General features: G+C 34.2%; 1 protein-coding gene across 3 annotated transcripts in view; it reads left to right on the forward strand.

Moving 5' to 3' along the window:
- Nucleotides 1-918: 918 nt before the first annotated feature.
- LOC150099999 (heterogeneous nuclear ribonucleoprotein 27C-like) overlaps nt 919-17,313 on the forward strand; it is a 208,040-nt gene continuing 191,645 nt past the window's right edge. For 2 of the 3 annotated variants that reach the window (XM_090402360.1, XM_090402362.1), the window contains exons 1-2: nt 919-1,159; nt 5,405-5,445. In XM_090402360.1, coding sequence (XP_090258486.1) covers nt 1,131-1,159; nt 5,405-5,445 — 70 coding nt within the window. In that variant the 5' untranslated portion in view covers nt 919-1,130. The remainder of the gene's footprint in view (nt 1,160-5,404; nt 5,446-17,313) is intronic. The other variant, XM_090402361.1, reaches the window with a different exon arrangement.

Genomic DNA, 17,313 nt, shown 5'->3' on the forward strand with positions numbered 1-17,313 from the left:
CAGTTTTTTTTTTTCTGGTAAAATCGAAAAACTGTCGAAAGTTAGACAGGGCTAACTGCCCTATCTAACTGCCTCGCGTATTCCCTATACGGGAGCAAAAATGCGTTAGCTGATTAGCTGAGTTACAAATTAATATAATATGACAGTGTCCTAACCACTGACAATTGGCCAGCCTGGTTGGCCGAGTTGTTAGCGTATCCGCTCTCTAGCCAAAAGGCTGCGGGTTCGAATCCAGCCGTGGGCATGGATTTGTCTGTGTAAATACTAGTGGTGGTGGTGGTAGATGGCATTGGTGTAGATGATGAATGTAGTTGTGATTTGTGGAGAAGGAGAGTTGTAGAGTAGGTACTCTCCCTCGATGATTCTTTGGACTCCCTCGAGGTCACCCACTGTACAACTCTCCGCCTACACGACTACCAATCAACTACATCAGCGCCATCCACCGCTCACCACTACCACCACAACAAGTATTTTTTGTCCGTAAATTGCGTGTGTTATGAAGGGCCGATTTGTCTGTATGCGGGATGAAAAGCCCGAGTTTCTGGGAGAAAAAACCCCGCTACCTCCATATGAGATCAGCTTCTCATTATTGGAACAGCTATTATTTCAAAATTGAAATAATAGCTGTTAATATTTTAACATTCTGCTTTAAAAATAACGAACTTTTATTATAATTAATGAAAATACACCCCATTTGATAATCTATAATTTGCGAACGATGATATATATAATTGACAAAAATGTGTGAAAAGGCCGCACTGAACTCATAAGGCTACCGGCTCCCCATCCCTAGTGTAGGAACAATGGCGCAGAGATTTATTTATGATTATTTTATATGTAATTTTACAATGAACTCTGTTTGTTTATGGTATTTAACAGAAGAGGGCGTTCTGTTCTTCCTTGAAATCACCAGTTCGACCCCAGCAATTTTAGCGCGGTTCTATATTGTAATTAGGTGTACGTGTAGAAATTTTTTTCTGTTTAGGAGTGTGTGTGTTTTCCGTATTTGTTATGTATTTGTGTAGATTAAGGTTTATAGGTTGTTGTTGAATTTGTTTCAGTAAAAGTTAAGAAAAAAGTAGCAGGAGACCTGTGGTTTTGCGATTCAAATAGCTTGAAGTAATTAAACTATGACTCAAACGGAGGGCGAGGAAGCAGGGTAAGGAGGTTTGATGTCTTCCAACACTTTCATTACAGTTTTTTTTTTTTTTTCATTTACACAATTATGTTTAATCACAAGGTTTAACTTAGTTCTTTAATAATTGTAAGTAGGGAAGTTTTGGATGAATTAGGGAGTATTTGGCGTTATGCGTTTGTTGTCATTTCTAAAAATGTCTTTGTTTACACTTTGCGAATGTGTGACTAACCCTTTGTATCTGAAGTTTCCATATAAAATAAAATTTGTAATGAATTTATTTTGCATTTATATATATTTATCTTTAAGCAAATTGTCTAAACTTGTCTCTTGAATTAAAACGAATGCATGATTGGAGTACAGCAAGAGAGTACCATTTTTATGTCAACCAATTCTGTTTGTCAATGTCAATAAACTGCTAGAATTACTAAAATGGTATCGACACACGTAAATATTCGAAAATTATCAAAAATAACGTATATTTTTACATCGATATTAACAGGCTTAATATTATTGCTTTTCATAGCTTTTCTTTCAGCACAAGATAAATTATCTGCAGGTCGCCGACTGTTGTTTATTTTAAAATTAGCTTCCATTCCATTACGTCCATTACCTGGGTTAGAAAGAGTTCTTTAGGAATGGAGATGGGGGACGGGACAAAATTGAGACCTTTAGACAGTAAGCAAATTTCTGCTGAGGAATGGGTATATGAGGATTTGTTTATGACAAAATTTTTTAGGTCATGTAAACCAATAGGAGATTGATAAGTTTGTTCCTGTTTGAGGCGATTAGATTTCCTAATAAGAGTTAATTTATTGATGTCCTGGGATCTAGAAGCATGGCAAGAGCTGATGTTTTTAACCTTATTCCAAGAACTGTTGTCTAAAGAAGAACCCAGGTTATTTTCTAATGCATCTTTTTTTAGAGAAAGTTGAAGCTACAATGTATTTAGTGTTTGCATTCCTTTCATTTAACAGATCCAATTTTGCTTTACGGTAGATATTATGTGCACGTTAATGCAATAAATACCTTAAAATACGTTACAATAAATACCTTGCCTCTTCCTTAAAACATCTCATTGGTAATTCCTCCTTGTATATCAAAAACTCTGAAGATTTCACATCTAATATAAAAAATTTAAAACTCGCAGACTTTGACAGAATGGTTAGTTTTGATATTGTCTCTCTCTATGAGAATAAGAAGTCCTCAATCTACTGAAAAACAAAGTTTCCAAAAAATTTTTTGCCCTATTAATGCATTGCATAAACTCTGGCTATTTCTCATTTGAAGGTAAAATATATAAACAAACAAGTGGCCTAGCTATGGGCAGCCCATTGTCTCCGGTGTTAACCAATATATTTCTGAAGACTTTGAAGAAAGCGCAACTTTAAAATCTAAACTGTGGCTACGATACATGGATGATATCTTCCTCATCTGGGAATATGGTCTAGAGGAGCTACAATCCTTCCTAGATCATTTGAACAATCATCACCAGAACATCAAATTCACATAAGAACTCGAGATGAATGGCGTACTTGCTTTTTTGGATTTAAAGATCACTAGGTTTCCTGATCATTGCAAATTTTCAATTTTTCGTAAAACTACTCTCACAGACAGATACTTATATGCCTCCTCTCATCATTTCCCTCTGCAGAAACACGGTATTATTTCTACTCTGGCCCATCGGGCGAGATCTCTTATTTCAAAAGAAGATCTTCAAATATATCTCGAAGCATAACTAAACATCTATATCCACGTCCTCAACCTCAGCAAGAAAATAATTCCAATCCTATTACAATTCAATTGCTGTTTGTAAGCTCTCTATCACCAAAACTGGCGAAAATTATGAAGAAATTCAACATTAGAACTTACTTCACCACCCTACTAAAACTTTGTTCTTTCCTGAGTCAACCCAAATAAAAACACAACCAACTTCAATTTCCAGGAGTTTACAAAATCATCTGCAGCTGCGGTAAACCTTATTATGGACAAACCGATAAGTCTGTCTCACTACGTCTTGAGGAGCATCAACGTGACATCTCTTACAAGAGAACCCGTGCAAGCGCCCTCTCCAGTCATGTTCTTTTCTCCGCTAACTCCAATCTAGAAGAGCGCCAACACCAGATAGACTGGAACCTTACGACCACTATCCATAAATGTGGTGACGAACTAGAGAGATGTCTCTTAGAATCAAAAGAAATAGTTCTGGACCCATCACACATGAACAATAATTTAAGCTACAGCTTACCTGACTCACAGCGCAGCAATTCAATTCTGGTGCTCTCGAGTCAGTAGCCACTCACGTATGCTTCGCGCTAGACCTGCCACGTGGACATTAGTTCAGATTTGACCGTTGCTATTCCCAATTTGTTTTATATGAGAAGTCCATGTTTTTTAACTTATTTTTCCAGTTCTTTTGTAGTTATTTACACACCTGAAGAAGTCGGTGTTCCAACGAAACTAGTCGTGTTTTATTAAAGTTTTTATCATACTTTTCTCGGTTTTCCTAGTCAGTATAATTATTATTTTTTAAAATGTCTACAAGCCGAGTGAATAGAAGCTATAATATATGTTATTAAATTGAAGGTTTACTCGGTTTAATAACATATTAAAATTTATTGAATGACTAAAAACTGAGATTTTGATTAAAAAACTTTATTAATACAAGGTATTGTATTAATACAGTGAGACAAGGTATGATAGATACTGTGAGAATGTCGAATAGTTGTGTGGACATGATGTTTAGGGCCTCCCTCGATGAGTCTAAGGATTCCCTGGAGTCACCCGTAATAATAATAATAATAATACACCCAACCATTTTCGTTCTGAGAACAGACTTCATCAGGTGTAAGCGAAAAGGACATTAAAAATATTAGAGAAAATCATACAAATACTGGATTTGTGTACAGCAAAACATATAAAACAACAGAGTTTAATGTTTGAAAATACGTTAACCTCTTGTATGATTTTCTCTGATATTTTTTGTGACCTTTTTGCTTACACCTGATGGTCTATTCTCAGACGAAACTAGTCGTGTGTATTAATAAAGTTTTTTTACTCAACCTCAGTTTTTAATCATTAAATTAATTTTAATATATATATATATATATATATATATATATATATATATATATATTTGCTTACTTGGGAAAAGGATTATAAAATTTCTTGGTATCTTTAACGTATATTACACCCAAGGTAAAAAAAAAACTTTCTACATATATATAATATATATATATATTTTTTTTTACATGGTCTTGGAAGCCTTAGTCTAAAGACCACACGTTGAACTTTTTCAAGCCACTTCAGGCTTCCAGTAAACAGGGTGGTGCTCTTGCACCAGACATTTATCTTCCACTTATAGACAGTCACACACAGACATGGATGTCTATGGCAGGATTTGAAACTGCAGCCTGTCAATTGATGAGTGGATACACTTACCCCTTGGCCATCTAGGAGAAATCATAAAGTATAACAATCATCTGTAATTAAATTTTTATCATCATCAAATTCCTGACATGTTCCCTCAAGGGGTGTACAGGATATTATGATAGTACTACACGAAGACCTTACATCATTACTAAATTCCTATCAATAATTTACCTCCAAATCAATGTTATCTGTCAAGATAACATTGATTTGGAGGAAAGATCTTCCTCTGGGTCTTTCCTGCTAACCTGGCAGAGAACACTTGTTTTGCTAATCTAAATAAAATGCATATGGTACAGGTTCAGTTGCCATTCATAGATATGCCATATGGTTGAATGTGATGTGGCCACCTTTGCAGATCAGCTCCAACATAATGCAGTCATGTGTCCATCAGAATAAGCTTAGAACAAAATACTCAGAGTTTGACTAAACATTTTAGAAACGCACATATATAGGTTAGTTGGTATAGCATCGCTGAGATAATAAACTTCACAACATTGTTGCTATACATGATGTTTTTCAAAGCACAGCACAAAACTTCTTTGTATAACATACTTAATACTCTGATTTTGTTATCCATTAGTTTCTGTATCTGATACTCTTGAGGAAGCTATATGCCAGAAAAATGACTTTATTATTATTGGTTTTCTAATCCAGACAGATAACATTTCAGACTAGTATTACATAAGTTGTGAAATGTATAGCCATAGAATTTTTTTTTTTTTTTTAATATAGGTATGATAGATAATGTGAGAATATTGAATATATGAATATTATGCTATTTATTTTTTTGTGGAATAAAATATTTAAAAAAAAATTGACTGATTTTATTTCTTATAGAAAACTTTTTGTTGGAGGTTTAAGTTGGGAGACTAGCAAAGGTAAATTTATGTTACTTGTTTTAATTATTTCACAAAATCAGTTACATATTCTGAAGTAGTATGTGTTTTGATGATTGGTTTTTAAATCGCCATTCTGTGTTTTGAATGAAAAAATGACTATTACTTTGTAATAGTATATTACCACCATCCTTTAAACCTGTTCTACACTTTTTTTTTTTTTCAGAGAATGATTATGATGCAAATCTTTTGTTACAATTGTGGTGAAGGTAATTATTTTTTTATCCAGCAACCCTTCTATTGTAGAGGATTGATGCATAAAAGAAAATTGCTCATTCTTCAACAGTTCTTCCTGCTTTAACTATTAATTTCCTTATATCAATGTATTCTTGGTGTTCAAACATTTTAAGTGTGATCAACACTAATTGATGTGAGGTCAAATGACATGATAAATCATTCAGGAGAAACAAATTTGATTTAAGTTTAATTATGTCTTATGTTTGATCAAGTTGAACTAAATATAAAGATGTAAGCAGATGGCATCAGAATAAAAAAAAAAAAATAATAAATTAGTAACAGGATAACGCTTAGGTAAGAAAAAAAAAATTATTTGCAGAATTTTCAGCTAGGTTTCCTAGCCATCATCAGTACATACAGATGAAAAGAGAGAAATTAGAACAACACTTAAAATGTAAGCATGTGTGCCAACATATGCTATTAATTGCAAGAAAATAGCTCCATCTGCAACTATTAGAATTCAAGGAATAAATAATTATTGCTGAGGATAGCTTCCCAAAATTGTAAAAGTGAGTCATTGAAGTGAAAAGTGTTTGTACTTGAATTTCCTTCAAGTAGAAAAGAACTTCTTTGTAATACTTCAGTTTTATTCTAGTGATTTCTATGCCTATTGAATAAGGTGGGGCTGGCTAAACTATACTTCACTGACTCATGAAGTAGAATAAAACTACTGTTACAAGCTATGGCAAGTGGGATATCACAGGGTTCTTTTGTAGGACTACCGTTTCATTTATATATCAGATTATATATATATATAAGATAAGATTTGAGAAGAGATCTTCATTTGTTTGAAGATGATGCCAAATTAGGAAGAGCAATATCAGGAAATCATATGATATTACAAATAAACTTTGGCCATAGAAAGTGGAACAAGATTTATTAGAAGAACTTTGCTCTAGGACAGGGGTGTTCAACCCGTCGATCGCGGAGCGATTTTTGGTCAATCTCTTGTATATTCCTCCTTACTTACAAATTTAATTAAAACTGAAAACATGATATTTTATTTATCATTATTTTGTATCATTTTTAATTCGCTTTAAGTGTATTGCTATTGTTTATTTATTTTTTGTTAAAATTGTCAAATCAATGATTTTCTTACAAGTCCGGGTAAATGAATTAATCCATTAACATACAAAGATGTCTGTGACAAGTCTTTTGTTTATCGCACCAAAATTAATTTTGATGTATCGCAGATGTTACAAAGTTTGCATCAATTTCAAACGAATTTCATACAAAGACATCAGTGACACGTCTTTTGTTTATTGCACCAAAAGTGATTTTGACGTATCGCAGACATTACGAAGTTCGCATCAATTTCAAACGGATTTAGAGCCAACTTTAAAAATAATTTATATGTCAAAGGGTTAATTTGAATTAGTGAAAGTCAAACAGCGAGCCGAGTGAATACGATTATAAGCAAAGTGTAAAAACTCGATTGTAGCTTAAATATTAAATATTCCAAAGCACATTACATTGATTTTTTACTTCGGTAAAGTCCCATGTGAATATTGTAAAAAAAAATAAACTTTGTTTGTCTCGGTATAGTTTGTATTAGATGTTTTTGTAAATAACTGCTTTAATAAGAATATGTTAGAGTGTTAAAAACAAAGGCAATGTTTATGTCGTCGAAGCTGTATATGGCGGCATTAGAAAGATTGTTATTGAAACTTGTATGTATGAGAAAGGCTTGCAGGCCTTAGTGTAAATATCTCCGAAGTCAGTGAGAAAGAGTTCAAACAACTTTTCGATGGCCGGCAACTTACAATCAAAAGAAAGTGGAGGAGAACAAAAGGCATGCCGAACTTGAAACTTAAGATGAAAGACTCATACCAATTCTTTGGGGGTTGCCAAACTTCATGCGAGGTCTCAGAAGAGGCCTAATAAAAAGGGACTGAAGCAAGCAGGAGGCGCCCAGTCCAGAGTTGCCGTCAGAGAGACTGTCCGGATCCACGTTGCTTGAGAGAGGAATTTCCTGCTTCCAGAAAGGAGCTTTTCCGTTCGAGACGTCGCTAGAGAGAGAGAGAGACTACTCTAGGCCGCAGACAAGGTTTCAAATTGCTGGAGAAAAGTTTTCAGGCCAGGTTAATGTCAGACATTCACCAATGTGTTGCGTTTTCATTACAATTTGATGAATCGAACGACTTCATTGATATCGCTCAGTTAATGGTATTTATTCGCATGGTATTTCAAGATTATTCAAGTAAAGAAGAACTTTTGAAAATTATACCATTATTGGGAAGGATTAGAGGAGAAGACTTTTTTTAGCATTTGATGAATTTGTGAAACAACACAAACTTCCGCTTTTTAAACTTGTGTCTGTTACTACTGATAGTGCTCCTGCAATGATAGGTAATAAATCAGGCTTCATTTCATTATGTAAAAATGATGACAAATATCCAGATATTTTAACGTACCACTGTACTATTCACCAACAAGTACTGTGTAGTAAAAGATTAAACACAAAAGATGTTTTGGATATTACATTTAAAATTGTAAATTCTGTTCGAGGAAAAGCCCTTCAACGTTGGTTATTTAAATTACAGGCAGATGATGACAGGAAACTTCAGTTGTACAATAATGTTCGCTGACTCAGCAGAAGTCAGTTTTTAGAAAGATTTCTTGTATTAATTAACGATGTAAAAAATTTTCATTAAAAAATGAAAAAGGAGATATTTATCCAGAATTGAGTGATAAAAGATGGTTGTTACACTTATCATTTTTAGTAGATTTCTGTAAGAAATTAAGCAATTTAAATTTAGAGTTACAAGGTAGAGATAAAAATTTAATTGACATGTTAAGTTCAATAAAAACTTTCCAACAATACTTTTATTAAAGAAAAATATAAATGACTGCAAATTCAGACATCTTATTTATTAAAAATTTTTGAACAAAATCAAGAAATGCTTCCCTATGATTTAAAAGAATTTATTCGTGAAATAGAATTAGTTGAGGAAGATATAAATTCAAGATTTAAAGATTTTGATAAAACTGAAATGATTGTATCGTTTATCAATAATCCATTTCAAGAAGACTTGAACATCATAGAAATTTCAAATAAAATTAGTAGGCATAAATAAAATCAAGTTCTACTTCAGCTTGGTTTATATTTGATATAAGCCAAGACTTGAGATAATAAACATTCAGAATAGTTTACATTTAAACTCAATAAACAATGAAGTCATTTGGAAGTATGCCCATGAAAAATTCTCAATATTAACTGATATTGTGCTAAAAATTCTGTCGTTTCGGATCGACATACTTGTCAGAATCCGCTTTTTGAAATATGACCGTCATAAAAAATCAATTAAGAAACCAAATTACAAAGGATCATTTGGATGATTGTCTGCGATTGACCACTTCTTCATATCAACTTGACTATGAAAATATTTCGAGGCCCAAACAATGCCGAATTTCACATTAACTTTTTTTCTTTTTAATCAACCAGCATTTCCTGTAACCTGTGAGTTTGTAATCAATCTGTTGTGTTTTCTAACTTTGGTTTTCCAAAATAGAGGAATAAATATTTTATTCCAATACACACACACACACACACACACACACACACACATATATATACAGTAAAACCCCGTTTTTTACACTTTGCAGGGGACTGATGGAAAAAAGTGCAAATATCAGGAAATGTAAAAAAATATTAAAATAAGGCTAAAAGATGACTTACTGCTAGTATGTGAGTCTACATACTAGATTACAAAATTTAATAACTGAAAATAAATGAATTTACAATTACTTACATTTATCTATTTTAAAAAAATCTTTAATTTTTTTTTTTTTTTTTTTTTTTAATACTTAGTGCCGATCGCTTTGCATTGAGTTCAATGCTTGACCTGTTTTTTACTATCGTGTTCCGGCATGCCAATTTACACGTTGCAGAATTGCCATCTTTTCTTCTACCGAAATACATTTTCTGTCTTTTTTCTCCATGTTATTAACATGGATAATCCACCACTGCAAAGCAACTTTCACATGCTAAATTACGTTGCAGAAATTCTGCAATATCTATTCGTACTATGATTGAAAAATCACGGTATCGCTCATCACTACAGTACTGCTTTATGCGCGCAAGTCACTGTGATGGCGGAAACGAAACTACAGCCGAAAGCAACGCCACCTGTGAACAGTAATGCGCAGATTTCCGCTGAAATCGATTCGAAAATCGGTATTGCCACCGAGAAAAAAAACGCAAATCACGGGGAAATAACGTCCACGTCAAGTTGTTAATGGCGGGAAAATAATGCATTGTGAGAATAGGCCTTAAGAAGGGACCAACAGAAAATGATGTAAATTGTGGGAATGTAAAAACGGGGTTTTACTGTGTGTGTGTGTGTGTGTGTGTTTTTGTTGTTGTATTAAAAGTGATAAATAAATTTTTAAATACACAAAGTTTTCAGTGGTGTATTTTTTTTAGTTGTTTATTTGTGCGTAATCAGATATCAGGTTAGGGAACATGATCTATATAATAGAGCACATCGTCGAAGAACTTATATAAGAGAGTAGATCGTCGAAGAACTTTATAGAGAAGTAGCTCGCGTAGTAAAAATGGTTGAACACCACTGCTCTAGGAGATGGAGAAAGAAAAGGATCTAGGGATTGGTAGCTGAAGTTCCGAGGCCATATCACAAAAGTTGTAAAGTTTACCCAGAAAATTGCTGCTATAACATCAAGGATCCCAAACAAGTAGAAATAATGAGGTGATAGTTCCACTGTAGGCACTAATCAGGTTACACTTGGATTACTGTGCTCTAACTAGATATCTCTGTGATAGAGTAGCATTAGAATTTAGAGGTGGATGACTAAGATTTTTTCAGGACGTCTGGAATATTGATTTTGATAGGCAGAGCTTTGAGGATAGAAGAGGTAATATGATTGAGACATAAGTTGGTGAGATAAGCCTATTGGATAGCTAAAGGGTAATTGTTGCAGTGGATGATAGGTAGTCAGACAATGAAGTCATCCCTGGAAAGTTCATGTAAGGATATAGTGAAGATTTTTTGTATGACAAGTTGTGAATGAATAATGATACACTGCCAGAATAGGTGGGCAGTGCTCCTTCGCCCATTGTTTTCAAGGCAAGGTATGAGAGGTATTGTAGTCTGTGAGTTTTTTTTCTGATTCTGTGGAGGCCTAGAATATAATATCATTATTAACTTGAATTATTCTGCATGTTATGAGTATTTCTGGTTAATGGCTTAGTGAGAATATTTTTGATTAAAGTGTATAATAGTAATTACAATGTAAGAAGACATCAAATTGGAAAAACAGAAGGGTGGGAGTTAATTAAGGTAAATTATTTGTTCATCAGGAAAGATTTGTTATTCAGTGAATTTTCCTTTAAGGTAAGTTCTGGACAGCGTAGTGCTTAATAAAGGAGAGCATGTAGTAGTTGAGGGGAAAAGTAGTGACAGTGTGATGGACATGTTATAATAAGATAAAGCAGGGTATTATTAATAGGGAGATATGAATATGGGGATATTGACCAGAGAATGAAGCACCTCATAATACTGCAGGCATGAAATTTTTTGAAAAGTTTCATGTTATCTCAAACATGTTAGTGAACTTACGACAGAGAATGGGAATTTGGATGTCATAATAACATCAAAGGAATTGTTGATGGTTTAATTCATGTAGTTTTTGTGTGACAGTGATTATATAATCACTGTCACACAAAACCTTTGAAGTGAAAATTCTGACATCTGACATTCCTTGTCAATGGTTATTAAACCTTTAATCTTTGTATAATCTATTCTGACAAGATTTCCTATCGTCACTTTGAAACCTTTGTCTGCCTTCACCTCTCTCCCATTTCCACTGACCTTGCTGATCTCTTTGATTATTCATCTCTGAAAATTTGATATCATTTCAAACTAGCTTCCCTTGTCTAACTTTGCAGATCAAGCTGGAAGGGATGCCAATTATTGGATATCACTCACGATTTAACACATTTTATTCACCAACCATAATGTCAGATATTAATTATCACTCTTTCATGAGCCTTTGTCAACTAGACTCTCTCCAAATATACTATAGATCAGGGGTCGGCAACCTGCAGGCCGCATGCGGCCAAGAAGTGCATTTTTGGTGGCCCATAAAAGGTTGACCATAATACATGGCATGTAGCACATATGTTGAATTATTTAAATAATTCATTTTATAATATGAATAATAAAAATAATTTTATACCTATATTTCATGATATCTATCGCCCGTGCAACAAATCTTGTTGATTTTCATAAAAATTGCATCGAAATGCAATTACGTTTGAACCCTTTTAATGGTGACATTGATGACGTACGACACCAACTTCAGATGGAAGCTTTGAACACAATGAAACACAAACCCCAACTCAACATCACCAGAGTTAAAGATCGGTACTATCAACGTAAGAAGCCTGAATGGCAAAGAAATGGAGCTAGCTGAGGAATTAGATAAGTACCAGATCGACATAATAGGGGTGACTGAAACAAAAAAGACCAAAACTGGTGAGATCTTTCTGAGCAATAAATACAAAATGTTATATTCAGGCAATAACAATCAAGGAAAAGAAGGCGTAGCCATAGTATTCAACACAAAATACGAGGCTAATCTTCTTGAATGGCAGTCAGTCTCAAGTAGAGTAATGTGGGAAAATATGAGAATGGGGAACTGGACAATGAGACTTATTTGTGCCTATGGTCCCACAGAAGGTTCTACTAAGGTAGAAGTGGAGGAATTTTTTGAGGCGTTAGAAAAAGCAACTGACACAATGAAAAAGGAAAAGTTGGTCCTTGTTGGGGATCTAAATAGTAGAGTAGGAAATGATTGTGAGACATACAAAAATATTTTGGGAAAATTTGGAGAAAAGAGCAAAGCTAATAATAATGGCAAATATCTGTTGGATTTCTGCTCAGGACATGGACTGGTTATTACTAACACCATGTTCCAACATAAAAATGTGCACAAATTCACATGGAGAGAAGAGGCTAGGAATAAGAAAAGTCTCATTGACTATGTTATTGTTGATAGTGATGTTTTCTCCCTGGTGCAGGACACCAGAGTGTACAGAGGATTTGAAATTGGAAGTGATCACTATTTAGTCTTGAGCAGGATAAAATTGAATTTCATATTGAAAAGAATAACATGCAAGAAAGTTTTAAAGCGAATAAAAGTTGAGCAGCTCTCAGATGTAAACTGTAGACTAAAATACAGAAATATTATTGAAAAGAAAATGAAAGAGTTTGAGAACAGGAATCAAACCTTGGAGATTCAGTGGCAAACTCTGAAGGAAACATTGATTGATTCTGCCAGAGAGGCATGTGGTGAGGTTGTGTGCAAAGATAAAAAAATCAGAACTCCCTGGTGGACACAGGAAGTTAAAGAGGCAGTGAAGGAAAAGAAGAAAGCATATCAAAAGTTCCTGGCAAATAAGTCAGCTTTTACTCTTACAGAATACAGAGACAAATGTAAGAAAGCTAAACAGTGTGTAAAACTAGCTAAACAAAAGTCGTGGGAGGACTTTGGCAAGAATATAGAAAATAAATATCAAGAAGGTGGCAAAATATTGTGGAGGTTGTTGAAGAAGCTTAGGAATGGAGGAAAGAGTGCTGTAAAAGGAATTAGAGATGATAAAGGTGAAATGAAAACAGGAGAAAAAGATATCCTTGAAGTATGGAGTAATTACTTTGAAAAACTGCTAAATGAAACAAGCAGTGATGACAGCACAGTGATAAAAAACACTGACCAGGCATGCAGTCAGGAATACATATCCATACTTGAAGTAGAAAAAGCCATCAAAGGCTTGAAATGTGGAAAGGCAGCAGGAGTAGATGATATTCGACCAGAAATGCTGAAGTATGGTGGTATAAGAGTCTTACAGTGGCTGCACTGCATAGTTCAGAAAGCCTGGACAGAGGGACGAATTCCTGATGATTGGAGTAGAGCTCTCATAGTACCCATATATAAAAAGGGAAATAAAACTGAATGTGAGAATTACAGAGGTATTTCCCTACTGAGTGTTCCTGGCAAGATCTATGCAAGTATACTTGAGAAACGGTTGAGAAGAATTGTGGAAGAAAAGCTTGGTGAAGAACAAGCTGGATTCAGGCCAAATAGAGGCTGTCAGGATCAGATCTTCACTTTACGACAAATAGTCGAGAAAGCATGGGAATATAACAAAGATCTGTATTTAAGTTTTGTCGATTTGGAAAAGGCATATGACAAGGTGCCAAGAGAGAAGCTATTCAATACGCTGCAGTTATATGGTGTCAATGGGGCATTATATCAAGCAATACTTAGTCTTTATTTGAGTTGTGAGTCAGCAGTTAGAATTGAAGGAAGTACAGGAAGTTGGTTTAATGTTAAATCTGGTGTGAGACAAGGATGTACATTATCCCCTCTGTTATTCATTATCTATATGGATCACATTATGAAGGAATGTGGTATTAAACCTGATATCAAAATTGGAGATGTTAATGTCAGCTCTTTGCTTTATGCGGATGATGTTATACTTCTAAATAAATCCGCTACAAGTCTGCAAGATTCTCTGACTAAATTGAATAGCTGTTGTAATAGATATGGTATGAAGGTCAGCAATAAAAAGACAAAGACAATGAAAATAGGCAGAATCATTGAAAATGTCAACTGTGTTGTGAATGGAGAACCTGTGGAACAAGTAAAACATTTCAGCTACTTAGGCACAATTTTTACTGAAGATGGTAAACTAAATATAGAAATAGACAACAGAATCAGCAAAGCTGGTATCGTGGGAAGTCAATTGAATAAATTCATATGGAATAAGAAAGAAATTAGTCGGAACACTAAATTAGCTGTATACAAGACTGTGTTCAAACCAATTTTAACTTATGGATCTGAGAGCTGGGTCAGAAGTAAAACACTTGACCAAAGACTAGAGACCGCAGATATGAGAGTCCTGAGAAAGATTAGAGGCGTGAACAGATGGCATCAATGGCAATATCGTATTAAAAATGAGGATATTAGGAAAGAACTTGACATTGTCGGCATCCAGGAATGCGTTAGCAGAGCTAATCTCAGATGGTATGGTCACTTAAATAGAATGGTCGAGGAAAGATTAGCAAAACAAGTGTTCTCTGCCAGGTTGGCAGGAAAACGACCCAAAGGAAGACCAAGATATAGGTGGATTGATACGGTACAAAGTGCCTTAGCCGATAGAAATATAAGATCTGATAATGTTGGAGTCTTGACAAGTAACAGACTGATTTGGAGGAAAATTGTAGATAGGAAGTTAGTAATGATGTAATTTTTTCATGTAGTACTGTCATATCCTGTACACCCCTTGAGGGTACATAGCAGGAATTTGATGATGATGATGATGATTTTCGTTAGAAAATATCCAAAAATTGTATCAATGCTTACCAAAAAAAAAAAAAAAAAATTGAAGTATTAATCATTTTCGCAAAGAAGATGATAGTCACATTTGGAAGAGCATACATTTGCGAATAAGCATTTTCCGCCGTGAGTTTTAGAAAAATAAATTTTCTTCTTGACTGACTGACTGAACATTTGCATGCTTTGATTCGAATTTGCACTTCGGGTTATAAAGTGGATATACACTAGTGGCCAAAATTCTGCAAACTTTTGGAAAAAAGTGTATTTTTGAGGTTTGATGGCTAATAACATCACTTTTATTTGGTGTAATACCATAAAATTATATATCAATGGAAAGATAATTTATAATTTAATGAAGAATGTAATGCAGCAAAGTTTGTTCAATTACCTGTATTCTATGAAAAGTTATAGCCAAATAACCAGAAAAGAGCACAACCTGCTTAGGTTGATAGGTTGATATGAAGTAGCTTACCTTCATTTGAATGTAGCCAATGAGCATGAGTGTTTAGAGAGCCAATCAGGTGTCATCTTGTTTTGGCAATGAGCCAATAAGGTCACAGTAGGATTCAGCTATTGATGTCATGCATTGGAGCTGAGAGGAGGACATTTGTCAGTGTGTTATGTGATTGCTATCAAGTTGGTTTTTTTTTTTTTTTTTTTGTTTTCTTTCATTTAGTGAGCTTGTAAAGCGTAATAAAATTAAAGAAGTGGTGCAAAGAGTTGACTGGTCACCCAGAAAGCGATGTGAAATAGTACTATTAAGTGAACAAGGCTACAGTTATGAAGAAATTAGAATAAAAATTGGTGGAAACTTAACCAAGGTTGCATTTCTAAATTTTTGAAGAGGTATAAGGAGACTCAGTCACTACAAAACCAGACTGGTAAAGGCAGGAAAAGGTGCATAACAACAAATGATGATAGAATAATTGAGAGATTGTGAATACGTGACAGAAGAAAATCATCTGGATGTATGCAAGATAAAATGGCGCAATGCAATGTGAAGTTGAGTACAAGGACTGTTCGGCGCAGACTGCAGGAATTTGGTCTAAATGCTACAATTCCACGAAAAAAGCCATTTTTATCTCTGAAACAACGTTTGAAAAGATTAAACTGGGCTAAAACCCATGTTAACTGGACAGTGGAACAATGGGACAGTGTTATTTGGAGTGATGAGACCAAAACTCCCTGTTTGGTAGTGATGGCATAAAATACGTAAGGAGAAGATTTGCATCCTGATTGTATTACACCTACCGTGAAACATCCACTTAGTGTTATGATCTGGGGTTGTATGACATCAAAAGGTGTGGGCAGAATTTGCGTGATTCATAGGAATATAAAATGCCCCAAAATACATAAATGAAACACTTGAGCCCAAACTGAAGCCTTCCGCACGTGATCTTTTCCAAGATAATGAAGTATTTATATTTCAACAGGATTCAGCTCTATGTCATGTTGCTGCTGTGTGCAAAAAGTGGTTTCAAGATAATCATATTCCACTGCTAGAATGGCCTGGGAATTACCCAGACCTTAACTCAATCGAAAATCTATGGAGCCGACTAAAGAAACTTGTTAGTTAGAAGCAACCCACCAATAAAACCCAATTAATAGAAGCAATAATTCAATCTTGGTTTCACATTATAACAGCTGCAGAACTAAAAAACTTGGTTCATTCCATGGGAAGGCTTTGTAAGGCCGTAATTAACGCTAAAGGTTACCCAACTAAGTATTAACTGACATTGTGAGAATTTTTGTACATCTAATTTTTTCTGTTTCACTTTTCTTCTTTATAACTGCTGTTCTAATAAAAAATCCTTCATAAAAGTTATTGCATTGCATTCTTGATTAAATTATCTTTCCATTGATATATAATTTTATGGTATTACACCAAAAAAAAATTGATGTTATGAGCCATCAAACCACTAAAATACACTTTTTCCAAAAGGTTTCCACAATTTTGGCCACTAGTGTAGATAATTTTGCTAAGGGAACACAATCATAAAAGTCACATTAAGCAGGGAGACACATATATATTGTGATGAATAAACTATATTAATTTGTTTTTGTCCAATAATTTTTTATTGAGTTTCATATCTTGTACTTTAAATATTTCTGTTTTTTTTTTTTTAATTTATATAATAAAAATTGATAACTTAAGTATTTTTTTCACTCACTATTTTCTCTTAATTAAACACTTGTGGCCTGATTATTAAAAATAAAAGTTGAATGTGGCTCGCAAGTCTGAAAAGGTTGCCG

Source organism: Typopeltis vanoorti, chromosome 13 (assembly GCF_054136105.1).
Source record: "Typopeltis vanoorti isolate ZY-2024b chromosome 13, IOZ_Tvanoo_1.0, whole genome shotgun sequence".
NCBI lineage: Eukaryota > Metazoa > Arthropoda > Arachnida > Uropygi > Thelyphonidae > Typopeltis > Typopeltis vanoorti.